Source organism: Natator depressus, chromosome 2 (assembly GCF_965152275.1).
Source record: "Natator depressus isolate rNatDep1 chromosome 2, rNatDep2.hap1, whole genome shotgun sequence".
Taxonomy (NCBI): Eukaryota; Metazoa; Chordata; order Testudines; family Cheloniidae; genus Natator; species Natator depressus.
The window spans coordinates 207,969,542-207,997,152 of record NC_134235.1 but is presented as its reverse complement, the minus strand read 5'-3'; the positions used below and the strand labels follow the sequence as shown (position 1 = coordinate 207,997,152).

At 40.4% G+C, this 27,611-nt stretch overlaps 1 protein-coding gene across 4 annotated transcripts in view; it reads right to left on the bottom strand.

Annotated features, from left to right (window-relative positions):
• SNX13 (sorting nexin 13) overlaps window positions 1–27,611 on the bottom strand; it is a 154,009-nt gene that overhangs the window by 56,400 nt on the left and 69,998 nt on the right. For 3 of the 4 annotated variants that reach the window (XM_074945816.1, XM_074945813.1, XM_074945817.1), the window contains exons 8-13: window positions 24,139–24,227; window positions 23,134–23,217; window positions 11,188–11,326; window positions 10,411–10,499; window positions 8,805–8,904; window positions 7,226–7,452 (exon numbers count right to left, since the gene is read on the bottom strand). In XM_074945816.1, coding sequence (XP_074801917.1) covers window positions 7,226–7,452; window positions 8,805–8,904; window positions 10,411–10,499; window positions 11,188–11,326; window positions 23,134–23,217; window positions 24,139–24,227 — 728 coding nt within the window. The remainder of the gene's footprint in view (window positions 1–7,225; window positions 7,453–8,804; window positions 8,905–10,410; window positions 10,500–11,187; window positions 11,327–23,133; window positions 23,218–24,138; window positions 24,228–27,611) is intronic. The other variant, XM_074945815.1, reaches the window with a different exon arrangement.

Genomic DNA, 27,611 nt, shown 5'->3' with positions numbered 1-27,611 from the left:
AGGGCACAAGAGCAAATTATCCCACTGTGTAGGAAAACTAAAAAGTATGGCAAGAGACCACCCTGGCTTAACCAGGAAATCTTCAATGATCTAAAACTCAAAAAACTACAAAAAGTGGAAACTGGGTCAAAATACAAAATACAAATATAAACAAACAACTCAAGTACGTAGGGACAAAATTAGAAAGGCCAAGGCACAAAATGAGATTAAACTAGCTAGAGACATAAAGGGTAACAAGAAAACACTCTACAAACATATTAGAAGCAAGAGGAAGACCAAGGACAGGGTACGCCCATTACTCAATGGGGGGGGGGGGGAACAAGAACAGAAAATGTGGAAATGGGAAAGCTGCTTAATGATTCTTTGTTTCAGTTTTCACTATGAAGGTTGGCGGTGACTGGACGGCTAACAAAGTGAATGCCAGTGAAAATGAGGTAGGATCAGTGGCTAAAATACGGAAACAAGTTAAAAATTACTTAAACAAGTTAGATGTCTTCAAGTTGTCAGGGCCTGATGAAATTCATTCTAGAATACTCAAGGAGATGACTGAGGAGATATCTGAACCATTAGCGATTATCTTTGAAAAGTCATAGAAGACAGGAGAGATTCCAGAAGACTGGAAAAGGGGCAAATATAGTGTCAATCTATAAAAAGGGAAATAAGGACAACCCGGGGAATTACAGACCAGTCAGCTTAACTTCTGTACCTGGAAAGATAATGGAGCAAATAATTAAGAAATCAATTTGCAAAAACCTAGAAGATAATAAGGTGATAAGTAACAGTCAAACATGAATTTGTCAAGAACAAATTGTGTCAAACCAACCTGATATCCTTCTTTGACAGGATAACAAGTCTTGTGGATGGGGGGGAAGTAGTAAACGTGGTATATCTTGACTTTAGTAAAGCTTTTGATACGGTCTTCCTAACTGTCTACATAATACTTAGTCCTGCCATGAGTACAGGGGACTGGACTAGATGACCTCTTGAAGTCTCTTCCACTCTTATGAGTCTATGATTGTAAGTGGAGAACAGACAGTTCAAATTCCTCTCAATATCTTCATTTGTGTATTGTGAAACTTTCTGAAATATTATCCAGTATTAAATGTGGAGAATCATCTCAAGAATGCTCTACTTTTTACAAAAACAGTTTGAAAGTAACATTAAGGCATACTTTTAAAAAAATCTGAAGTACATATTAATTTTCATGTTTTTGAAGTGAATTTGCTATTTGTGAAATATCCCACTTGGAGGATACAGGAAACTGAAGTCTTCTTAATAATTATTGTACAAGATGGTCAACAAGAATATAAATATATCCCATAGAGAAAATGTGTCTCAGGGCAAAGACTAACGGTCTCCAAGTCAATTCAGTCATTGATTCCTACATGGAAGGGTTCTAATTATGACAGAGGTATTTTCTGTGTGTATCCAACCTGGACTACAGATACCAGTTCATATCTGCCCACCAATTAGCTTCAAAAGGCAACAATTTCTTGTCAGCACCAACCTGGCATGTATTGAAAACAAGTAACTTAGAAGTGAAAGACTCATTATATAACTGAAGGAAAAATATGCTGATAAAGAAATATTACAGAACAGATTTGGATAGAAATTTGTTGAAGACATCTTGTGGGACAGCGGAGTCAATTTTATGAGCACATACGAAGAGTTTACTCATAGAATCATAGGACTGGAAGGGACCCTGAGAGGTCATCTAGCATTCATGGTAGGACTAAGTAATATCTAGACCATTCCTGACTGATGTTTGTCTAACCGGCTGTGATAAATGGGCCGGGGGGGGGGGGGGGGAGAGCTCCCTTTTATGGACACCCAGCTAGTCAGTTAGCTATAAAGTCCCTATTGGTGGCTGTTCTCTGCTTGCTTTACCTGTAAAGGGTTAAAGTCCCTCCAGGTAAAGGAAAAGGAGTGGGCGCCTGACCAAAAGAGCCAATGGGAAGGCTAGAAATTTTTAAAATGGGGAAAAAAACTTCCCTTTGTCTGGGTGTTGTGGTTCTCCGTAGAGCAGAGACATAGAACTGCTTGTTGAACTCCCTGGCTTTCAACCACCCAAAAGGAAAAATGTGTCCTTTTAAAATCCTGAGGTCTGTGCTTCTGGTTCAAAATGATCCCACCACTCTGCCACCATGTCAAGGCTGGTTCCCCACTCTGGCACTTCGAGTGCAGAAGTTGGGGGCCCGCAAGGATTTTAAAAATTAATACTTGCAATTCCAGGCTTGTATTCAACTCACAAGGTTACAGTTTCTCTCGGACCTTGGCTTGGTAAACGCTGCCACCCCCAAATGCAAAACCCCTTTTGGAACCCAGGAAGACTCACTTGGGAATTCCTTCCTGTGGGGTACCCTCAAGCCCTTTCACCATAGTGAAAAGGAACGGGTAAGCGCGTCCAATGGGAGCTTCGGGGGGAGGTACCAATAGGCAAGTGCAGAGCACAGAGCTCTCTGCCCCCTCTCCCGCAGGGACGTGGTGCCGGCTGCTTCCCGGAGCAGCCCCGGTACGCGCCGCTGCCACCCCAGAACCGCTCCAGGTAAGCGGGGCCAGGCCAGAGCCCGAACCCCTCCTGCACCCTACACCCAACTCCCTGCCCTGAGCCCCCTGCAACACCCCTCCTGCACCCCAACCCCCTGCCACACCCCACATCCCTCCTGCTCCCCAGCTCCCTGCTCTGAGCCCCCTGCCACACCCTGCACCCCTCCTGCCCCAACCCCCTGCTGCACCTCGCACCCCTCCCTGCACCGCAACCCCCTGAAGCACCCTGGCTCCCTGCCCTAAGCTCCCTGCATGCATCTCAGCTCCCTGCATGCACCCCAACACTCTTCCACTCTGCACCCCAACCCCCTGCCCTGAGCCCTGTCCCACACTCTGCACCCCTCCCTGCACCACTGCCCTGAGCTCCCTCCCTCACTGTGCACACCCTCCTGCACCCCAACCCCCTTCCCTGAGCCCCCTCGTATACCCCGCACCCCTCCTCTGTTCCAACCCCTTGCCCTGAGCCCCTTCCTGCACACTGCACCCACTCCCACACCCCGCACTCCAACCCCCTGCCCCAGCCCTACATTCATAGCCCTGCAAACAATTTCCCCACCCAGATGTGGCCCTCAGGCCAAAAAGTTTGCCCACCCCTGCTTTAAGCTGAACCCACAAGAAAGCTATTTTGGGTGCTTGATTTTTAGAATTGCTCTTTTAAAAATCAAGCAAAAGCCTAAGTTTCAGATGTATTTTTTTCCTTTTTGTTTTTAATAAAATTTACCCTTTTTAAGAACAGGATTGGATTTTTGGTGCCCTAAGAGGTTTGTGTTGTTTAATTAGCTGATGGCAACAGCTAATATCCTTTGTTTTCTCTCTCAGCTCTTCCCCGGAGGGGAGGTGAAAGGGCTTGAGGGTACCCCACAGGAAGGAATTCCCAAGTGAGTCTTCCTGGGTTCCAAAAGGGGTTTTGCATTTGGGTGGTGGCAGCGTTTACCAAGCCAAGGTCCGAGAGAAACTGTAACCTTGTGAGTTGAATACAAGCCTGGAATTGCAAGTATTAATTTTTAAAATCCTTGCGAGCCCCCACCTTCTGCACTCAAAGTGCCAGAGTGGGGAATCAGCCTTGACACCTGCTCTTAAAAATCTCCAATGATGGAGATTCCACAACCTCCCTAGGCAATTTATTCCAGTCCTTAATCACCTGGACAGTTAGGAAGTTTTTCCTAATGTTCAACCTAAACCTCCTTTGCTGCAATTTAAGCCCATTGTTTCTTGTCCTATCCTCAGAGGTTAAGAACAACAATTTTTCTCCCTCTTCCTTGCAACAACCTTACATGTACTTGAAAACTGTTATTGTGCCCCTTCTCAGTCTTCTCTTTTCCAGAGTAAAAAAAAAAAAAAAAACCCAGTTTTTTCAATTTTCCCCTCATAGGTCATGTTTTCTAGACTGTTGATCATTTTTGTTGTCTTCTCTGGACCTTCTCCAATTTCTCCACATCTTTCCTGAAATGTGGCGCCCAGAACTGGACGCAGTGCTCCAGCTGAGGCCTAATCAGCACGGAGTAGAGCAGAAGAATTACTTCTCGTGTCTTGCTTACAATACTCCTGCTAATACATCCCAGAATGATGTTCACTTTTCTTGCAACAGTGTTACACTGTTCACTCATATTTAGCTTGTGGTCCACTATGATCCCCAGATCCCTTTCCGCAGTACTCCTTCCTAGGCAGTCATTTCCCATTTTGTATGTGTGCAACTGATTGTTCCTTCCTAAGTGGAGTGCTCTGCATTTCATCCTATTTACTTCAGATAATTTCTCCAGATCATTTTGAATGATAACCCTATCCTCCAAAGGACTTTCAACCCCTCTCAGCTTGGTATCGTCCGCAAACTTTATAAATCTACTCTCTATGCCATTATCTAAATCATTGATGAAGATATTGAATAGAACCAGACCCGGAACTGATCCCTGTGGGACCACACTCATTATGCCCTTCCAGCATGACTATGAACCACTGTAACTTACCCTCTGGGAATGGTTTTCCAACCAGTTTTGCACCCATCTTATACTAGCTCCATCTAGTTTACATTTTCCTAGTTTGTTTATGAGAAGGTCATGTGAAACAGTACCAAAGCTTTACTAAAGTTAAGATATACCATGTCTACCGCTTCCCCCCATCCACAAGGCTTGTTACCCTGTCAAAGAAAGCTATCAGGTTGGTTTGACATGATTTGTTCTTGACAAATCCATGCTGACTGTTACTTATAACCTTATTATCTTCTAGATGTTTGCAAATTGATTGCTTAATTATTTGCTCCATTATCTTTCTGGGTACAGAAAGTTAACTGTGCAGTAACTGGTTCTTCAAGATGTGTCCTTCTCCCTCCCTCCATGGGTGCTCCACATTAGGTGCCCAGGTGCCTAAAGCCCTTGACTGGAGATTTTCTGCTACCAATGTCCATTCAACCCACGCATGCGCTATATACAACCTCGTGCCGCACTCCAAGGATATATAGGGACTGCGTGGGTGAACCACCCTCAGTTCCTTCTCTATCTGAAGATCTAACAAGAACAGTCCAAAGCAGAGGGGAAATAGGGTGGGCAGTGGAGCACCCACAGGGTCAATCATCTTGAAGAACCAGAGTTACAGAACAAGGAGAGTAACCTTTTCTTCTTCAAGTAGAATACCTATGGGTGCTCCATTTCAGGTGACTCTCGAGCTGTATCCTCACAGAAAGGGAGGGAGGAAGGGAGGTTTGTAATCAAGTCCAAAACTAAAGACAGTACAACAAAACCAAGTATTACATCAGAACTGATGGCCTGGACCAAAGTATAGTGCAGGGATTGGCAGCCTTCGGCACATGGCCCATCAGGGAAATCCGCTGGCGGGCTGGGACGGTTTGTTTACCTGCAATGTCTGCAGGTTCGGCTGATCACAGCTCCCACTGGCCATGATTCACCGTTTCAGGCCAATGGGGCTGCGGAAAGTGGTGGCCAGCACATCCCTTGGCCCACGCCGCTTCCCGCAGCCCCCATTGGCCTGAAACGGCGAACCATGGCCAGTGGGAGCTGCGATCGGCCGAACCTACAGACGCTGCAGGTAAACAAACTGTCCCAGCCAACCAGTGGATTTCCCTGATGGGCCGCGTGCCAAAGATTGCCGATCCCTGGTATAGTGTTTAGAAAAGGTATGCATTGAAGTCCATGTAGTAGGTCTGCATATCTCAGACATGGAAATGTTTTTGAGGAAGGCTGTGGAAGTTGCTTTTGATCTTTCTGCGACGCAGACAAAATTTAGGTGATTTTTTGGTCCTATCCCAATAAAAGGCCAATGCCCAGCCTACATCTAATGTATGAAGGGACGTCTCCTGCTGAGATTTATGTGGGTTAGGAAAAAATACTAGTAGATTAATAGACTGGTTAAGATGGAAATCAAACAGCTTAAGTAAGAACTTTGGATAGGTCATAGGGAGACCTTGTCCTTGAAAAATACAAGTGTGCAGTCTGACATCAAGACTCAATTTCTCCAACCTGTGGGTTGATGTGATAGCTTCTAGAAATGGTGTCTTTTTAGATATGTGAAGCAAGGAGTAGGTCTACATAGATACCTTATGGAGCCTCAGTTCGAACCTAAGTACCAGGCTGAGATCAAGTCGATAGTATCCTTAACCTGTGAGTAGAAGATTCCCCAGATCCTTACTATGTCTCAACAACATAAAGTGATCAAAAATAGAAAAACCCCTCTAGTAGGGACTGAAATGCTGATATTGCAGCAAGATGAACCTTAATAGAGCTAACTGATAAACCTGGTTGTTTTTAAGTCCAGCAGATAATCCAAGATGGCAGAGAGCAGAGATGGTGGTGGTGGCGATACCCGTGGTTGAACCTTTTCCATTTCTGAAAGTAATTCAAGTTGACTCCCTTCTAATGTTTAGTAATACTTATTATACTCCTGTCGAGCAGGTGGATTTTATTCCCATGAACCATCTAGGAACCAAGCTTGGAGATGGAGGACCACGAGATTAGGGAGAAGCTCACGACCCCCCTTTGGCATCGAAAGTAGCAGGAGTAAAACTCCTTGCCCCTTAAATGCAGTGGGACTTCTTCGATGGCTTCCACCTGGAGAAGGCCTTGCACCTCCTGAACGAGCAGATGCTTGTGAGAAGGGGACGGGGAGGGTGGGTGTGAGGGAGGGAGGGATAGAAAACTGGAGAGTATATCCCCCTGCTACTGTGCAGATGGCCCGCCGGACCAATGTTATAGAGGCCCGGGCAGGGAGGAAGGGGGACAGACGGGTGGAAAACAACAGGGGAGCAGGATCCAGGTCACAGGCTAGGTCACCCTCAAAGCACACCCTCAGAATGCCTGCTTACCACCCAGTTGGTTATAGGTGGAGCTCGAATGAGCAGAGGATGCCAGCTTTTAGGTTTTCAATTTGTTTTTCTTCGTTTATGTCAACCAACTTTTGAATACCTTATATGCATTGCGTTTTATAGACCTGCTAGCAGGAACTATTTACTCTAAGCTTGATGCAAGTGAAATCATTCAGGTATCAACTGCAACGCATCTGTTTTCTTGTAACAAGTTTTTCACCAAATCTATTTCACAGGAAGTTAGCTTCTGATTGTTCTAAATTCAGCTAAGAGTTCTGACACTGCAGTGTACATTTTAAAACAATATTCCACAAATACTTACCAATTCAAAAATTAGTAAAGTATTTAAAAAAAGAATATTCTTACCTTCTCTGATAAGTACTGCTCATAAATTCCAACTGCAGCTGCTCTTAATAGGCCTTTGGTTTGATTAGTCTGATGTTTTCCATCTCTCTGCCGGTTTAGTAACACCTCCAGCTGTTGCTGTGCTGTAACCCTGTACCCTTCCACTGTCATCCAGAAGAAGAGATGCGCTTGGCCTCCAGTCTGCTGCATGTAATCTACAAAATCAATCATCATTATTGTAATTATACCTGTGAGGATAAAAAAAAAATCTTAAGAAATCACACATCCTGATGTAAAAAACAACTAGGTCAGAAACATTAAATTAGGAATAAGCTTCAGGATTTGATTATGGTTTTGGATAAAACTATAACACTGACACTCACAGAGTCACTGTCAGAAATACCCCCCCAGCACGCCTAATAGGATACTCATAAGATTTGATCAACAAGCAAAGTCTGGAGGAAAGTATAGAACTAGGGCTGTGTTTTTTATTAAAAAATGAACACATCTTAATTGTAGCCACAGCCATATGAGATGAAACAGGACTGTGTGCATCATGGTAGGAGCCAAGAGGAAATTGAGCCTGGGGTAAAACTGAGTCCCTTCACAGAAGTCTAAAGGTTAACTTTTATTTAATCCTCGCAATGTCAGGGCACAACAGAATAAACTGACACTATGTGGAACCTGTAAATGAACTTCATTCCTTTATCAATGTTGTGATTTAGTGCAGAATCCAACAATCTAAAAACAGACATTCTTATTCTTGCAAATGAATACATTTTAGAGATATTAAAACTCTAATGCTTTTTAAAAGTATTTTTAAACAAAGGACATTTTTTGAGCCTTCTACAAGTCCTGCAATCCTCCAAATTCTGGCATAGTGGATACTACCATAAGTAGTCTCAATAGGACTACCTAGAGTATGAGGCAATGCAGAGGCAACACATGGGGGTGCATGTGGGGTCATGTCCCGTCCTCGCCAGATTTCTGCCAGATTTTGCTGGCTGAGCCCCCTCCGTGTGTGGCAGCTCCTGGAGCTGGTGAGCTGCAAGCTGCAGCCGTGGGAAAAGGCAGCAGCAAGACAGCTGGGAACTGCAGGGAGGGGCCACTAAGGGTAAGAGGGGATGTGACTCAAAGTGTTGCGGGGAGAGGGTGGAGAGAACCTTTAAATTGTGCCCCACCACAATCAGCAGGTACTAGTCATCTCTGAAGCAACGTGGTCATAATTAAAAAAATTTGTTCAATTTAAAAGATGTTACTAGCTCCAGCAATATTCCCTACTTAACAGGAAAGGAATCTCTCAGACCTGTAGAATCTCTCAAAAGAAACTTAAGTGACACCACTGTAAACATTCACTGAATCAGTCTTGCAGTTAAATCACTATGTTTGAAAACTCTTTCAAGCTGACTTCAACATAAAGTATGAAGTTAAGAATAATATCAGTTTAACCTACACTCATCATGGCAAAGACTAAGTTTCAGTTCCCTCCGAAAAGGATCATGTACAGTTATGGCACACGACACAAATTTGTATTAGTTCACAGGCATGTTCTTACTTCACGAAAAATAATCTCCCCCCCCCAAAGTTAGCATTTTCTTACCCATAAAAAATTGTAGTGCAACATTGTCTACCAGAATGTTGTCCAGAGGGACTGTGCAAAGTTTTCCGAAGTTTGCTGCCAGTTTCACAGTATCTATTTCCTGTACAATATGGGATACAGCATTGATAATATATTATTTTTATTAACTTTTATATTTTTTAAATTACTACCAAAAAGTGTTTATATAATGTAAACAGATTTACTTTAACTACAGCAACCTGTTTAGGGTTTGCTTGGTTTGGTTTTTAAAATGTTAGTATACAGGATCACTGCTATCTCCACAATTTTTTGTTTGTGTAACTACTTATAACAGTGTTTGTTTACAGCATAGATGATTCATGCCCTCCAGGGAACTGGATTCTATCCCTGCCCCAGAATTCCTGTGTGCAAGTATTTTAAACCTAGCTGTTCACAAGTGGCCACGAAATGGGTAGATAAGAAAACGTTCATCACAACCTTCTGAAATATTTTCTAAAGAAATTATTAGAGCCATCTTAAAAATTACCTGAAACCACCTCAAATTCTGCAGTCAATTCATTAGCACTACATGATATAGAATATGATATAGATCTGTCTCCATTGATATCTGACTTCCATTAGTTATTTTGTTGATTGTATTACAGTAGTGTTAGGGGCCCCAGTCATGGACCAGAGCCCTACATGTTAGGTACTGTGTTGGTCAATAAGCACAACCCTCATCATCTTTATGCCCCATCCAAGCTTTATGCCCCATCCAACTGATGGAGTCCCAAGAAACAGGACAAAGTCAGATATGCTACAGTAAGAATGTCAGCAGTTTCTCAAACGTAACAAAAAGTAGAGGCTAGAGACTAGATGGCAACTGGAGAGGCTGTTAGAACAGAGGAAGCAAGTCGGACGAATTTCTGACACACAAGAACTTCCAAGCAGTGCAAAATACCATTCGTACTTTTAAACAAGTGACAGTCTGAACAACAAACTGTACTTCAAAAGAGAACACTACTACCAATAAATAGGCAGCAACGTTATAAACTCCTACAGCTGAAAAACAGGGACTTGGTCTAAGGGCCTCCAGACTGAGCTGCGTGTTGCATGAACTTCCTAATCAGAGGCAGGAATTCAGTTGATGATGTAGAGAAGCTGAACTCATGTGTCAGAGAAACTGTTCTCTTAATTCTTAACTTCATTAGTTAGCTATGCAGCTTACTTCAGTTCTTTTCTAATTGGAAGAGTTTAAAACCAAGATCATTTAAAAATATATTCCAGATTTTTAAAGGTTTGAAAATAAATCTGAAATATGCAATAGTAATATGTAGCATAATAGCTATATATTTATAATATATATATAATGGATAACATTTTCTAACAAAAGCTCTGGTAGGTGAATTTTCCATATAAAATTGAAAGTATGAAGGTGCAACTTTAGCTACATAATTACTCAGTATACAGTTCAATATAGTCAGTATATATACTACACAGTATAAACTCAAGGGCTATAGTCATATTTTTCCGTTAATGAACTAGAGAGATCTTATGACAATCGCTAGCAAGTCTTTGACAATTTTACATCATCATTTATGATTAAAACAAACATCAGAAAGAGTATTAATAGAAAAGTATTACTTACTTTTCCTGACTGCAACCTCTGTATTCTTGAATCACATACTTTAACAACATATAATAAGCTGTTTATTTGATTTTTTATCGTATTGATATCTAGAGAAAAAAAACCAATAACTCAGACTAAAGAGGACTGAAGTAGAAACAAACTAGTGATCAAACAATTGATGAAGTATATTATCAATTTAAACACACTTTTAAAAGATACATATCATTTTTTCTTGTTTTGTTCTTATGTAAGGACACCTACCAGAATGAATATCATTGTCAATATTTACAGTGAAGTGGTTTTTTTTTGTTTTGAATACATTTAATTTCTACTGGAAGAACTGAATTGCAGTTAAGTAGTCTTTTTCCTTCCGTTCTCAATGTAACTTTCAGTTATTATTTAAAAAGTTGTGAGTAGTCCATCATCAATAGATGAAGCACTACTGAAAGTCAGAACCAGTCAGGCAGGTTTCAACCGGGACATTTGACTTTTATTAAAAGATAGAACAAAATCATAGAAAGTTAGAACAAAACCATCAAGACACATAATTACTGTTAGAAACCATGATAACAGCCACCACAGAAAGGGGAATACAGATGGAGGCAATCAGTCTTGGATCTTGCACATCAGAGAAAACTCAGGTTTGAATCTTTCACATAACATTTTTAATAGCACTCACGATTAACACTAGTAAGGTAAGAGTTCACATTTTAACACTCTTCCTGTAATTACAAAAAAAAAAAATCTTGTTAGCTTTTGCTTATTTTAATTATTCATTAAAATAAAAATACTAACCATCTCCTGCTGTATCTAGGGATCGAAGATATTGCAGTTCTTCTCCAGCCTTATCTCTTACCGCTTCCAGCTCCCCTACATTGTCACTTAATTTAATAACATTCATGAAGGCCTCATAGTTACAATTGGAATCACGAATCTGAAATAGTCAGAAAATTTACAACCCAAATTATGCAGAAGAGAAAAATCTATGCATAGTGTATGCTTCTTCATGGTGAACTGGAATTGACAATTAAGGGAAAATTGTAAATTTAACATATACTGTATAGTGCCATCACTTTAAAAACATCACAGTTCATGGCAGCCATGAAATTCAAACTGTTTTCTCAGGATTGTGCCGTCTATGGAGAAATAAATCCTTGTGGCAGTTTAAACCTCTAAACCTGGTTTTCAATTAGGAACTTTTTAAATTAAAAGCTACATTTTAAAGAACTTTCTGTTCAGAAGAAACGAAGACCAGATTCTGGGGGCCCACAGTAATTGTGTTCCTGCCATGTTTAAAGCAACAGATTCTGTCATTTTGCTATCAGATACAGATCCACACTTGTATGTTTTGAATTGTTGCTCTTGGCATCAGGAATGATATAAAGACCATGCAGCATTTAAGGATTTCCCCACATTCTATCAAGGAAAAAGATCAGAACTGTAGGAGTGGGGATGTGTACAACTGTTTATTAATACAGGAATGGTCCCATGGACAACCAAGACATATTTCACTTCAGAAGACACACAAATTCTCAAAGTTTAAGACCTCACATTTAAAATCCCCTTCTTAGATATTACAGACTAGAGGTCTCTCTCTACATGTTAAAACAAAAGGTGAGATACTGAGAACTTGCAGTTCAGGGGGAGGGTGAGCTAAGGCACCTTAATCCACCATGTTAAAAAAGTCTGGTGACGTTTTCTTTGAAAGTCTCTCCTGCCCCCTCCACTTGCTTTGGAGCAGGGGCTTGAAATTCGTAGGGACAGACATTGTTTTAGGGATGTGCCCTGGGTTGTGTCTGTAAAAATCTGCCTTAATTTGACCAAGTTATAAGTCTTGAAAATGAAAGTTTGAGCACACTCGGTAGAGACAACTTGGATTTCAGCAGCTAAAATTCCCAAAGGTTCTGTCTACTTTGTACATGGTCTAGCCTGAGGCTAAGCAGGGCTTTCACTGCAATTGCAGCTCTGGGCTGCTGTGCCAAGTCCAGACATTTGAAATGAGTCGAGGGAGACTCTCTCTCCTGTGTGGTCAATGCTGGCCCCAGACAGTATGCAGAAGGAAGCTGCCTGATTAGAAAGTGGAGGGGACAAGAGCCAGACCTGCAGGAGGATGAGGGGAATGGACTGGGACAAGGAGTCAGAAAGGGTGGGGCAGAAAATGACACAGGGAGTCTGGCTGGGCAAGGAGCCAAGTATGTGGGGAACTGAGACTGGCTGGACGAGAAGACTGGGATGGGGAGTTCAGTGGGATGATACAATGATGAGACATCTGAAGAGTGGAGACTGGGGCTGGCAAGGTGATGAAAGTGGCACTCACTGGGACAAGAAATGAAGAGAAAAGAGGAGAGTGGAAGAGTGAAGACTGGGGACAGGTTGGGGGGAGCAAAAAGAGTTGAACTTCGAAGGAATGGGCAGAAAAGTCTGTGGCAACACTCCCATCCTGAGCCTGGAATGGAAACTAAGATTCCTGAGTTTCACCATTCCTCTGCTGTGAGCAAACATCTCCAAAACCCATCCCCATCTAGTGCTGTTCCACATAGAAGATGACAACTTACTACTACCACTGTCAGTTACACCATGACCTCAAGTGGCTGAGGATCTTAAAGATCAGAAGGTTCCAATCCTGTTGATTACTTCTGTGAGTGTCAACATGACATGATGGAATTTCTGTTTGACTTTGCTTTTTTAAAATCCTATTATTAAGATTTTGTCACGGTTATTTTTAGTAAATGTCAGGGACAGGCTGCAGGCACAAAACAAAAATTCACCGAAGCCCGCAACCTGTCTGTGACTTTTATTAAAAATAAAGGGGGGAAGAGCACGTTGCGGTAGAGGCTGAAGCCGAAGTAGTCATGGAGGTTCATTAAAGTCATGGAATCCATGACCTCCATAATTAAATCATAGCCTTACCTATGACATCACACAAAAAATGATATTAAAAGATTATTAAGTTGCAAAGTCAAGCACTCATAAGTTAGAAAATGCCAGAATGAAGGTTCACTGTACAACCTTAATTTGACCCTCTTGTGTGTGCGCATTATGATACAGTCTTCAACTGCATGACAATTTTTTTTTTTAAACAGTTTCTTTGCATCATTCAGAGCCCAGAACAGAGCTGCTCTGGGGATGAATCAGGGGTGCAAAGTGAGACTGTTGTCTGTTTGACCCCTGCTACAATTACTGCAGAGGTTGGAAGGTGTGCATCCACTGTGGGTACTGGGATGGGGAGGCTTAGACACCCCCCAACCCCCCGAACTACAGGCCGATCCACTCAACCAAGGGGAAGGAACCACTGAGCCCAGATTTAAGGGAGACAACAAATGAAAAAAAAAAACAGTGAAGGGAGCAAGAGTCATAGGGCCAAAACGGGGATCCAGATGAGGACATTGAGCTGAGAACCCCGGACAGCACCCACTGCTCCTCAGTGGAGTCCAAGGAGCCATAAGTTTGCTCCTCCAAGTTTGGTAGGTGGTCATCTTGGGCAGCATCAGGAGGAGCATGATAAGGAGGTCTCATGACTTTGTGGAGCCATGGATAGGACGTGCAAATATAAGGTGATGCTGGAAAAAATGCAGCCAAAACCTCAGCAGGAGGTTTTGGAGGAGTCAGAAGAGGGGTCGCAGTCTGATGCACTTTTCATAGATGTGCCCCAAGGTCTCCTTCTCAACACAGAAGAGGCAGGTTTCAGGAGACTACATGAACCATGCCATTAGCTGCACAGAGGAGCCACAAACTAATATCCTCAGTGGCCCATGGGACGAGGGTGGAGTACAGGCTTGCCCATGAGGTAATCTCCATGCCGGATTTTAGCACTGAGAGGGAAGAAAACAAAGTAAGAGACGATACAGCCGTGGGTAGGAGAATGGACATAAGGAGGAAGGGTAGTGTGGATACCAGTCTAATAGGTCATACTGGCTGTAGAATGACCGTGCTTAATAGGGTACAGAACGTGAGCGAGGCCAAACAGCAAAAATTAAGATGTTTGTACACCAATGCAAGGAGCCTAGGTAACAAAATGGAGGAACTAGAGCTACTGGTGCAGGAAGTGAAACCAGATATTATAGGGATAACAGAAACATGGTGGAATAGTAGTCATGACTGGACTACAGGTATTGAAGGGTATGTGCTGTTTAGGAAAGACAGAAATAAAGGTAAAGGTGGTGGAATAGCATTGTATATCAATGATGAGGTAGAATGTAAAGAAATAAGAAGCAATGGAATGGATAAGACAGAGTCCATCTGGGCAAAAATCACATTGGGGAAGAAAACTATTAGAGCCTCCCCTGTGACAGTGCTTGGGGTGTGCTATAGACCGCCGGGATCTAATTTGGATAGGGATAGAGCCCTCTTTAATGTTTTTAATGAAGTAAATACTAATGGAAACTGCGTGATTATGGGAGACTTTAACTTCCCAGATATAGACTGGAGGACGAGTGCTAGTAATAATAATAGGGCTCAGATTTTCTTAGATGCGATAGCTGATGGATTCCTTCATCAAGTAGTTGCTGAACCGATTAGAGGGGATGCCATTTTAGATTTGGTTTTGGTGAGTAGTGAGGACCTCATAGAAGAAATGGTTGTAGGGGACAACCTTGGTTCAAGTGATCATGAGCTAATTCAGTTCAAACTGAACAGAAGGATAAACAAAAATAAATCTGCGACTAGGGTTTTTGATTTCAAAAAGGCTGACTTTCAAAAATTAAGGAAATTAGTTAGGGAAGTGGACTGGACTGAAGAACTTATGGATCTAAAGGCAGAGGAGGCCTGGGATTACTTTAAGTCAAACCTGCAGAAGCTATCGGAAACCTGCATCCCAAGAAAGGGGAAAAAATTCATAGGCAGGAGTTGTAGACCACGCTGGATGAGCAAGCATCTCAGAGAGGTGATTAAGAAAAAGCAGGAAGCATACGGGGGTGGAAGAGGGGAGGGATCAATAAGGAAAGCTACCTTATTGAGGTCAGAACATGTAGGGATAAAGTGAGACAGGCTAAAAGTCAAGTAGAGTTGGACCTTGCAAAGGGAATGAAAACCAAATAGTAAAAGGTTCTATAGCCATATAAACAAGAAGAAAACAAAGAAAGAAGAAGTGGGACCGCTAAACACTGAGGATGGAGTGGAGGTTAAGGATAATCCAGGCATGACCCAATATCTAAACAAATACTTTGCCTCAGTCATTAATAAGGCTAAAGAGGATTTTAGGGATAATGGTAGCATGACAAATGGGAATGAGGATATGGAGGTAGATATTACCATATCTGAGGTAGAAGCGAAACTCAAACAGCTTAATGGGACTAAATCAGGGGGCCCAGATAATCTTCATCCAAGACTATTAAAGGAATTGGCACATGAAATTGCAAGCCCATTAGCAAGAATTTTTAATGACTCTGTAAACTCAGGGGTTGTACCGTATGACTGGAGAATTGCTAACATAGTTCCTGTTTTTAAGAAAGGAAAAAAAAGTGATCCGGGTAACTACAGGTCTGTTAGTTTGACATCTGTAGTATGCAAGGTCTTGGAAAAAATTTTGAAGGAGAAAGTAGTTAAGGACATTGAGGTCAATGGTAAATGGGACACAATACAACATGGTTTTACAAAAGGTAGATCGTGCCAAACCAACCTGATCTCCTTCTTTGAGAAAGTAACAGCTTTTTTTAGACAAAGGAAATGCAGTGGATCTAATTTACCTAGATTTCAGGAAGGCGTTTGATACCGTGCTACATGGGGAATTATTAGTTAAATTCGAAAAGATGGGGATCAATACGAAAACTGAAAGGTGGATAAGGAATTGGTTAACAGGGAGACTACAGCGGGTCCTACTGAAAGGTGAACTGTCAGGCTGGAGGGAGGTTACCAGTGGAGTTCCTCAAGGATTGGTTTTGGGATCAATCTTATTTAATCTTTTTATTACTGACCTCGGCACAAAAAGTGGGAGTGTGCTAATAAAGTTTGCGGATGATACAAAGCTGGGAGGTATTGCCAATTTAGAGAGAGACCAGGATATCATACAGGAAGATCTGGATGACCTTGTAAACTGGAGTAATAGCAATAGCATGAAATTTAAGAGTGAGAAGTGCAAGGTCATGCATTTAGGGATTAATAACAAGAATTTTAGTTATAAGCTGGGGACGCATCAATTAGAAGTAACGGAGGAGGAGAAGGACCTTGGCGCATTGGTTGATCACAGGATGACTATGATCGGCCAATGTGATATGGCCATGAAAAAAGCTAATGCGGTCTTGGGATGCATCAGGCAAGGTATTTCCAGTAGAGATAAAGAGGTTTTAGTACCGTTATACAAGGCACTGGTGAGACCTCACCTGGAATACTGTGTGCAATTCTGGTCTCCCATGTTTAAGAAGGATGAATTCAAACTGGAACAGGTCCAGACAAGGGCTACTAGGATGATCCGAGGAATGGAAAACCTGTCTTATGAAAGGAGACTCAAGGAGCTTGGCTTGTTTAGCCTAACTAAAAGAAGGTTGAGGGGAGATATGATTGCTCTCTATAAATATATCAGAGGGATAAATACCGGAGAGGGAGAGGAATTATTTAAGCTCAGTACCAATGCAGACACAAGAACAAATGGATATAAACCGGTCATCGGGAAGTTTAGACTTGAAATTAGACGAAGGTTTCTAACCATTAGAAGAGTGAAGTTTTGGAATAGCCTTCCAAGGGAAGCAGTGGGAGCAAAAGATCTATCTGGCTTTAAGATTAAACTCGATAAGTTTATGGAGGAGATGGTATGATGGGATAACAATCAATTAATTGCCAAAATCATGTTAACTATTCATGATAAATAGGCCCAATGGCCTGAGATGGGATGTTAGATGGGGTGGGATCTGAGTTACTACAGAGAATTCTTTCCTGGGTTTCTGGCTGGTGAATCTTGCCCATATGCTCAGGGTTCAGCTGATCGCCATATTTGTGGTCGGGAAGGAATTTTCCTCCAGGGCAGACTGAAAGAGGCCCTGGAGGTTTTTCGCCTTCCTCTGTAGCATGGGGCACGGGTTACTTGCTGGAGGATTCTCTGCTCCTTCAAGTCTTTAAACCATGATTTGAGGACTTCAATAGCTCAGACATAGGTGAGAGATTTATCGCAGCAGTGGTGGGTGAGATTCTGTGGCCTGCATTGTGCAGGAAGTCGGACTAGATGATCATAATGGTCCCTTCTGACCTTAATATCTATGAATCAATGAGGGCTTCCCACCCTCCACAGGTGGCAGCAGGTTCCACCACTTAGTGTCAGGGTGGAACATAAGGGCAAGGAATTGAATGGTATGGAGCATGAGTGCATACAGATGTTCTCTAGGTGCAGTTCACAGACAGACCAGCTGGATGGCCTTCAGACTGCTCAGCTTGTGTACCAGGGAATGAGGGAGGCAACGATAAGCTCCAGAAATCCATGGGTGAGAGAGAAGTACCTTCCCACAGGACCTGCTCAAGAAAAGCAAGAGAAACAGGGGGCAAGGCTGCCCTCACATCTTGTAGCACACAATGGGGAACATGAAGGATAGGCAACCCCATGTACTGGCTAAGTGCCTTGGAAGGTGTATATTGAATGAAGCAGTGGTGCCCAACTTTATTACACAGTAGGGCCAAATGAACCTAAAAACAACCTTAGCAAACCTAAGCAAAACTGTGTGGGCCAAACAGATTCTACGTATTTTAATAAGATTTAAAGTCACTTGTATTGATTTATATTTTAGGTTCAGCTTGTTCCGTATGTAGACAGATTTCTGTACATAGAAACATTGTCTATTTACACACTTGTGTAAACTAGAATGATGTAAACATGATGACAAAATGCTAATGAATCAGCCATTAGTATATGTTGAAGCAGGCCGTGGGCCTTATGAAATGTTCTGGTGGGTGATGTACAGTCCGCGCACCATAAGTTGAGCAACCCTAAGGTAGGGATGAAAGCAGAGAATGGGCAGTCTAATGCTTACGGCAGTTGAATACTGCCTTTGAGAAACTGATTCAATCCCTGCCTCTACCACAGGGCTCCTGTGTGATGCTGGGCAAGCCATTTAAACGAACTTTTCACAGATTGTTACTAACTGTATGGTCTTCATTTTTAAGGTGCCTGACTTGAAAGCCTGGGACCTGATTAGCAGAAGTGCTAAGTACTCATAGCCAAAATTGAAGTCAATGGGAGCTGTGATTTGAACATATAAAGTGCTACATCTTCAGAAGAATCAGGCTGTAGGTGTCTCAAACTGGGCCTCCAAAATTAGTGGATAGTTTTGAGTAGAGTGAATCAAAAAAATGTCAATGGAAGTTGATTATTTTGAAAAAATGCAGTTAGTTTAGGTTGAAACATCTTGCGAGACTGAAAATTTTTGTCAAGAAAAAGGCAAAAAATTTGCAACTGACAGTGCTGTTCTAATTTTTTGTTTCAAATTATATTAAAATTATTTTATTTTATATTCAAATACTAAATATAATATAGAAAGTCTATACAAAATGACAGTATTGAAAAGTTGCATTTTGACACTAAACAAAACGTTTTGATGGTCCCTAATTGCATTTTTTAATTTTCATTTTGCCAGAAATTTCAGATTTTTGTTCTGAATCAGAATGCAATATCTTTCGAAGTGTCAGAATTCCCATGGGAACCAGAATTTCCTTTCCAAGCTATTCTATTTTTGACCTTGATCTCTTTGTGCCGCTACTCCCCATCTATAAAATGGAGATAGTAATACCATCTCATCTCACAAGGGTATCGTGAAAAGAAATGAAATAATGTTTGTGATGCACTCGAATGCTATTGCGATGAGCACCCCAGAAAAGTCCATGAGGAAATTAATAATTCTGTCTTCAGCACAGGTTTTGAATAGTATGCAGTAAACAAAGCATGGAACCATGAATTGAACAAGGAGTTCAATAATTGAAATAAATAAAAAGATATTGAATAGCTACATAGGTGTGAATACCATCCATTCTGCACACTGAGCTATGTGGGGTCCTGTAGAACAATAGTATGTGATCATGAAACTAAACACTGTCATAATTCATATGCAAGCAACCTTAATACTGACATTTCTTAACTTTTCAGTGCGTGACTTTGGAACCTTAATGTAGTGTTGTGTGTGCGTGTAACATATGTGTAGCGTGGAAGACAAGCTCAGGAAGATTTTCATTTAAAGCTGTCTGTCTTCATAGATGACACCTTACTGAGTGAAACAAACATCCATCATGAACTTCCATCATAATCAAGAGTAAAAACATTTTGAAGTTAATAAAATCCCATGGATGGGCTTTCTAACCCTATCAGAAAGTGGGGAGCACAACTTTGGTCTCAGAAATTGGAAATTCATCTTTTTAACTTGATTGGAATCTAAACAAATCAAAATTTCTCAGAAAGCATGCCATTTACTTATTTTTTGGAAATACTTATTTGGAAAGAGTCTGACTTCAGACAATTTATAATATAGGCCTTTCTGCCTAACATCAACTCTGGGCAAGATAATGGAGTGGCAAATACGTTATTCGATTAACAAAGAATTAGAGGAGGAGAATATAATTAATGTCAATCAACATAGGTTTATGGAAAATGGATCTCATCAAACTAACTTGATTTTTTTAATGTGATTATACATGTAGTTGAAAAAGGTAATAGTGTTGACATACTTTGACTTTGTACCACATGACATTTTGATAAAAAACTAGAATGATATAAAACTAACATGGTATACATTTTATGAATTAAAAGTTGACTAACTGATAAGTCTCAAACTGTAATTGTAAACAGGGAAATCATCACCACTGAGCAGATGTTTTCTCAGTTGGGTCCCATAGGGATCAGTTCCTGGCCCTACACTATTTAACTTTTTTATCTATTGCCAGGAAAAAAACAAAAATCATCACTGATAAAGTTTGCAGATAACACAAAAATTGGGGGAGTGCTAAATAACGAAGAGAACAGGTCACTAATGCGGAACACTCTTGATCGCTTGCATCCAGTTTACCAAGCAAACAATGTGTATTTTAATACAGCTAAACGTAAATGCATATATCTAGGAACAAAGAATTCAGGCCATACTTACAGGGTGACAGACTATGTTTTGGGAAGCAGTGCCATTGAAGAAATTTAGTGTCATGGTAGATAAATAAGCTGAACATGAACTCTCCCAGTGTGACGCTGTGGCCAAAATAACTAATACAGTCCTGCGATGCATAAACAGGAGAATCTTGAGTAGGAATAGAGAGTACCCTTGATTTATATAGTGGCATGATGATATTTTCTGTCTTATCTTTCCCTTTCCAAAAGATTCCAAACATTCTGTTAGCTTTTTTGACTGCTACTTCACACTGAGCAGATGTTTTCACAGAACTATCCACCATAACTGCAAGATTTCTTTCTTGAGTGGTAACAGCTAATTTAGACCTCATCATTTTACATGTATAGCTGGGACTACGTTTTCCAATATGCATTACTTTGCATTTATCAACATTGAATTTCATTTGACATTTTGTTGCCCAGTCACCCAGTTTTGAGAGATCCCTTTGTAACTCATCACAGTCAGCTTTGGACTTAACTATTTTGTGTACTTTTGTATCCTCACCATTTACCCCTTTTCCACATCTTTTATAAATATGTTGAACAGCACTGATCCCAGTATAGATCCTTGAGGATCTATATATCTAATATCTATGCTATTTATCTCTCTCCATTGTGAAAACTGACCATTTATTCCTATCATTTATTTTCTATCTTTTAACCAGTTACTGATCCATAAGACGACCTTCCTTCTTATTCCATGACTGCTTACTTTGCTTAAGTATGAAGTGGTGTTATAGCCATGTTTGTCCCATATTATTAGAGAGACATGGTGAGTGAAGTAATATCTTTTATCATCTTTTAATATCTTTGCTTAAGAGACTTTGATGAGGGACCTTGTCAAAGGCTTTATGAAAGTCCAAGTACACTGTATCAACTGGATCACCCTTGTCCATGTTAGCTGATACCCTCAAAGAATTCTTATATATTAGTGAGGCATGATTTCCCTTTACAAAAGGGACTCCTTTCGTGACTCTTCTCCAACATGTTGTTTTCATCTATGTACCTGATAATTCTGTTCTTTACTGTAGTTTCAACCAATTTCTTAGTACTTAAGTTAGGTTTACCAGCCTGTAATTGCCTAGATGGCCCCTCTAGCGTTCTTTAAAAATCATTGTTACATTAGCTATCCTCCAGTCACCAGGTACAGAGGCTGATTTAAACAATAGGTTAAATACCACAATCAGTAGTTCTGCAATTTCATATTTGAGTTACTTCTGGTTCTGGTGACTTATTACTGTTTAATTTATCAATTTGTTCCAAAACCACCTTGAACGATATATCAATCTGGGACAGTTCCTCATATGTGTCACCAAAAAAGAACTGCTCAAGTGTGGAAATCTCCATCAAATCTTCTGCAGTGAAGACTGATGCAAAGAATTAATTTAGCTTCTCTGCAACGACCGTCTCCCTTGAGTGCTCCTTTAGCATTTCAATCGTCCAGTGGCCGCACTGATGGTTTTGCAGGCTGACTGCTTCTAATGTACTTAAACTGCTGTTAGTTTTTGTTTCATCTGTCATTCTTAAAGCCCTTAAGAAAACTACTTCATTTGTAGGCATGCTATGAGAATCACTGATAATGTTACTGAATTCATCTTTATCATAGTATTATGATCTAATGTTACTATTTTTATCTTCCATGTAAGGCTAAAACAATTCCCAAAATTCTTAAAAATATAGTTTTCCACCAACAAATTCTGTCGCTCCATAAAAAATGTATCTACTCTCATTCCATTAAAAATGATTGAGAACATTAAAGTTGCAGTTAAACACTTAAAAGTCAAGAAACGAAAAGTATAAGGTTGCATATGCACTTTACCTCTGCCCTTTTGTGCATAATTTAGGTGACCTCTCTACTGTGAGCCTTAGGAACTGTGCAGCTTTAACCTCACAGCAGGATGCATGTTAAATTATATATCAGCTCACAACTAAATGTTTCACTGTGTTGTGTGCAAGTGCAGTCTTCCTTAGCTGTGCATCACGATTAGGAAAGTACTGTGAATGTGCAAAGTGTGATTTAAGATGTCTCATGTCTATTCCAATCCAAAACTAAATTTTTGATGCAACTCTCACAAGCATTTTTTAATTAAGACATTTCCACAAGAAATACTGACTACTGCAGAACTAGACCTCTAAAAACATTTTACCAGGGGTCGACACCACCATGTTGTGCAATGGACACTTGACAAAATTACCATACTTAGTGACAGACATGGGGTGGGGCGATTATGTCATTCAGTTTTTTTTAAAAATTAACACAGTCCTCAACATTTTTACCACGGTACAGACACATTGCTGACCCCTGCACTTCACTATAAAAATCATGAAAAATAAATTCTTGAAGACAAATTACTTTCCTCCCTAGTTTGATTGTACTCAGTTTTTACTCAAACTTTTTTTAAAAGTTCACCAGCAGGTAGAGAGCAAGCTTAGAAACTATCATCCTGAAAAAACAAAGTTTGAGAAAGTTATAAAACCACCAAAGCAGGGGATTAGAATGGGAATTCTTATGCAACATCAACGATAGCATCACTACCACTTTTACTCTAATGATGTACTATTACAAATTGTATTTCCGCTAAACCAACCATGCTTAGCGAGCATAGGAAAAGAGAATAGGAATGTGCTTACAGATGAATATTCTTGAAATACTACTGAAGCACTAAAAAGCTTACCATCCATATGACATACTGATTAATATAATCAGGATCACTGAGCTGGTTTATTAATGGAAGAAGAATTCCTCGGGCGAGGATTTCCTGAAAAATGAAATGTAATACAATTGAAATCTGTCCTCTATATCTAAAAAGTGACAAATAGTTTACTCAAAAAACTATCAAATTTTACTATGAATTCAACGTAAAGCTTCTATTTGAGCAACAGGTGAAATTTCAAGCATATTAAGAACAAACTTAAAAACAAATTCTGAAACAAAAAATTTAGAAAATTAGATTTATTTCTCAGAACTCACTCTCCCCACCCAAAGGTAAATTCTTGTGATAAATAAAGAATGTTAGCTCTCTTAGTCTGCTGTGTGCCCAGTACAGAAACTGACCTCAAGGAAGACAACCTAGATATGACAGGTTTCAGAGTGGTAGCCGTGTTAGTCTGTACCAGCAAAAACAATGAGGAGTCCTTGTGGCACCTTAGAGACTAACAAATTTATTTGGGGATAAGCTTTTTTTGGGTTAAGACCCACGTGATAGGATCCTTAGAGAAATATGACAAATGAAACACTCATCTCCATAAGATTTTAAGAACTTTAGTATTAGTCGGACAAGAATACAATGGTGACCATTGAAAAACATTTACCTTCTATAGTATCTACAGTCTCAGTTATTTTCCGTTTTAAGTATATCAGAGTTACAGTATCACAAAAACCACTGAGTGATATCAGTAGGTAAATATTGACTTTTTAACAGTGACTATTGCACATCCAAAAGTCACTCATATCTCTAACAAATGTCATCTAGAATTGTTCACCAATGTCATATAAAAAGTCAACACCTCCATATGAAACATATATCTAACCTATTATGTTGAAAAGTATCATCTGGTATTAATATAATAGCTGATGATTGCATTTTATACAACACATAAAATCAGTGACCTATATCTAAATCTCTTTTATACTATATACGACTGGAAATCTTAGGGTGAAATATAAATCCTAAATTTACCCTGACAAAGTATCGCATGATCTTGTTCTGGAAGTCTCCAGGAGGTAGCAATAAATACAGTAACACCTCACACAGATCCCTTAGGAATCCTAGGGAAAAAACAATAAAATATCAATCCAATATAGAGTAGTGACAACACTATATGTTCCTTCCCATTATTCTCATGTAACAAAAAAAGCCTTAGTTTATGGACTGAATTTGACAGCATTAAATATACTTTTCAATGATGCTCAAACTTTTAAGTTTTGTTTTTCTATTTTATATAAAGATATGTATCTGTCTTCAAATCTTACAATGCAGTAATTCCTGACTGACTTAATCTAGGCAGTAAATGACTTTATTGATTTTATATATATTGACTAGAATGAATGGATGTGTGCATTCTCTTAACTCTCACAGAAGCAGCTTCTCCCCTTCAGTGCATTTTTTTCATACTTACGCATAGAGCACTTCAGGATTTTTTTTCGAACAAAACAGTGTTTTGTTGGAAAAGGCAAGCTAGCTGAAACAAACTCTTCGTAGGAATGGATCAGTTTCCATTAAACTTTTGTTGGGAAGTTTGTCAGGTCCAGGATATGAGAGAAAGACCCAGAATAGCTAATGGTCCGGTGGTCAGGACCACCCATGTGGGGACACCCTGATTCAAACCCCTGCTCTGAATCAGACAGAGCAGAGACGTGAACCTGGAAGAGAATGCCTGGCTGCGAGGATGGAGCTGACAGAAGGGCTTAGGCTTCCTTGACCATGAGATGCTGTTCCGGGAAGACGGACTGCTAAGCAGAGATGGGATCCGCTTATCGAGGAAGGGGAAGAGCATATTTGGATACAGACTGGCTAACCTAGTGAGGAGGGCTTTAAACTAAGTTTGATGGGGGCAGGTGATAAAAACCCACAGGTAAGTCAAAAAACACGGAGACCTGGGAGAAGGGTTGGAATCTGGGGGAGATCATGAGCCGTTATAGCAGGGATAAGGGAGAGACAGGAGATAACATGCAGGGAAATCAAATCAGTATCTTAAATGTCTATATACTAATGCAAGAAATATGGGAAATAAGCAGGAAGAATTTGAAATGCTAGTTAATAAACACAGTTTGTTGGATCATATTAAAGAAGTTCTGTATTAAAATCACAAATGAGTTTGATTCCCCATAGTTTAAATTCCAGGGTATTACTAATTAAGAGGTTTCTTGGTTTTTGGTACTGTTTCTCTCCCTCTCTATGTGAAACTTGCAAGCTGCGAATTGTGTTAGTACATCCTAAAACAGAGTCTGTTCTCAAAGCAATACTTTGTAACAACAGAAACAGCACACAGAGACTCCCCGCCCTTTTGTTGTATTTATCTCGCTTTGTTAACAATTGTGATTAAAATAGAGATAGAGGATGTATGTGGACGGATGCTTGGTGTGGATAATAACTGAATGATCAGGGAGGCGCCAGCCTAAGAATCCAGTGTCTATCGGCCAAAGAAGGCGTCAAGTGGAAACAACCAGAGGACCCCCGGAGGGCAGACTGGAATCCACCCAACAGCCTCAAGAATGGGAGAACTGAAGAACAAGATAACATCTGGCAGCACGGAGCAGTCAGGAATGTGCCATCTGCTGATTGATTCAGCAACAGCATGATGAAGCAATTCCCATAGACTGGCATAGGAAGAAATTCCTATAAAAATGGACTCTAGAAACTGAGAACTTTGGGGTCTGATTCTGCATACCAACCTCCAAGAACGTCAGATGTGCATCTGACAAGGCCCTGCTCCCTCCTCGTGTCCAGGCCACCTGACCAGTGGCTTGGCACAAGCAACTCTAAGGCTGGTAACTAGCATAACAACCTTGCAGAACCTGTGTGTGTGTGTGTATGAATGAATGCGTGAATAAATATGAAATTGAATGGAATGTTATAGCTATAACTAACTGCTTACTATGATTCTTTCTGTATTCACAATAAATGTGGCATTTTGCCTTTTCCCCTTTAATAAGATCCTGCTGGTTTTTATTTTATTGGTATAACAAGCTGGCATCACAGATTAATATACATGACTGGAATATTGGTATAGAAGGGTACAGCTTGCTCAGGAAGGACAGGCAGGAAAAAAGGGAGGAGGTGTTGCCTTATATATCAAAAATATACACACTCGGACTGAGTTTGAGATGGAAATAGAAGACAGACTTATTGAAAGTCTCTGGGTAAGGATAAAAGGGGTAAAAAACAAGGGTGATTTCATGGTAGGTGTCTACTACAGACCACCTAACCAGGAAGAAGAGGTGGATGATTTAAAAAAAAAAAAACAACAACAACAAAATCATCTAAATCACAGGACTTGGTGTTGATGGGGGACTTTAACTACTCAGAAATCTGTTGGGAAAATAACACAGCATGGCACAGATCATCCAACAAGTTCCTGGAATGTATTGGAGACATTTTTTTTATTTCAGAAGGTGGAGAAAGCTACTAAGGGAGAGGCTGTTCTAGATTTGATTTTGACAAATAGGGAGGAACTGGTTGAGAATTTGAAAGTGGAAGGCAGCTTGAGTGAAAGCAATCATGAAATGGTAGCATTTACGATTCTAAGCAATGGTATCAGGGAAAACAGAACAATAAAGATAATGGATTTCAAGAAGGCAGACTTGAGCAAACTCAGGGAGTTGGTCATTAAGATCCCATGGGAAGCAAGTCTAATGGGAAAAACATTTCAAGAGAGTCTGCAGTTTTTCAAAGAGACATTAAGGGCAAACTATCCCACTGTATCGGAAAGATAGGAAGTATAGTAAGAGACCACCTGGGCTTAACCAGAAGATATTCAATGATCTGAAACTCAAAAGCGAGTCCTACAAAAAGTAGAAACTAGATCAAATTACAAAGAATGAATATAAACAAACAACACAAGTATGTAGGGACAAAATTAGAAAGGCTAAGGCATAAAACAAGATTAAACTACCTAAACACACAAAAGGTAACAAGAAAATATTCTTCAAATACATTAGAAGCAATAGGAAGACCAAGGAAAGGGTAGGCCCCTTACTCAATGTGGGAGGAGATGAGGAGGAAATGGCAAAAGTGCTAAATGACTTTTGTGTTTCAGTTTTCACCAAACAGATTAGTAGCAATTGGACATCTAACAAAGTGAATGCAAGTGAAAATGAGGTAGGATCAGAGGCTAAAACAGGAAAAGTACAAGTTAAAAATTACTTTGACAAGTTAGAGGTCTTGAAGTCACCAGGGCCCGATGAAATACACCCTAGAATACGCAAGGAGATGACTGAGGAGGTATCTGAACCTAGAGATTATCTTCAAAAAGTCTTGGAAGACGGGAGAGATTACAGAGGACTGGAAAATGGGAAAAAGTACTGCCAATCTACAAAAAGGGAAATAAGGACAACTCAAGGAATTACAAACCAGTCATCTTAACTTCTGTACCCAGAAAGATAATGGGGCAAATAATTAAGCAATCAGTTTGCAAACACTAGAATATAATA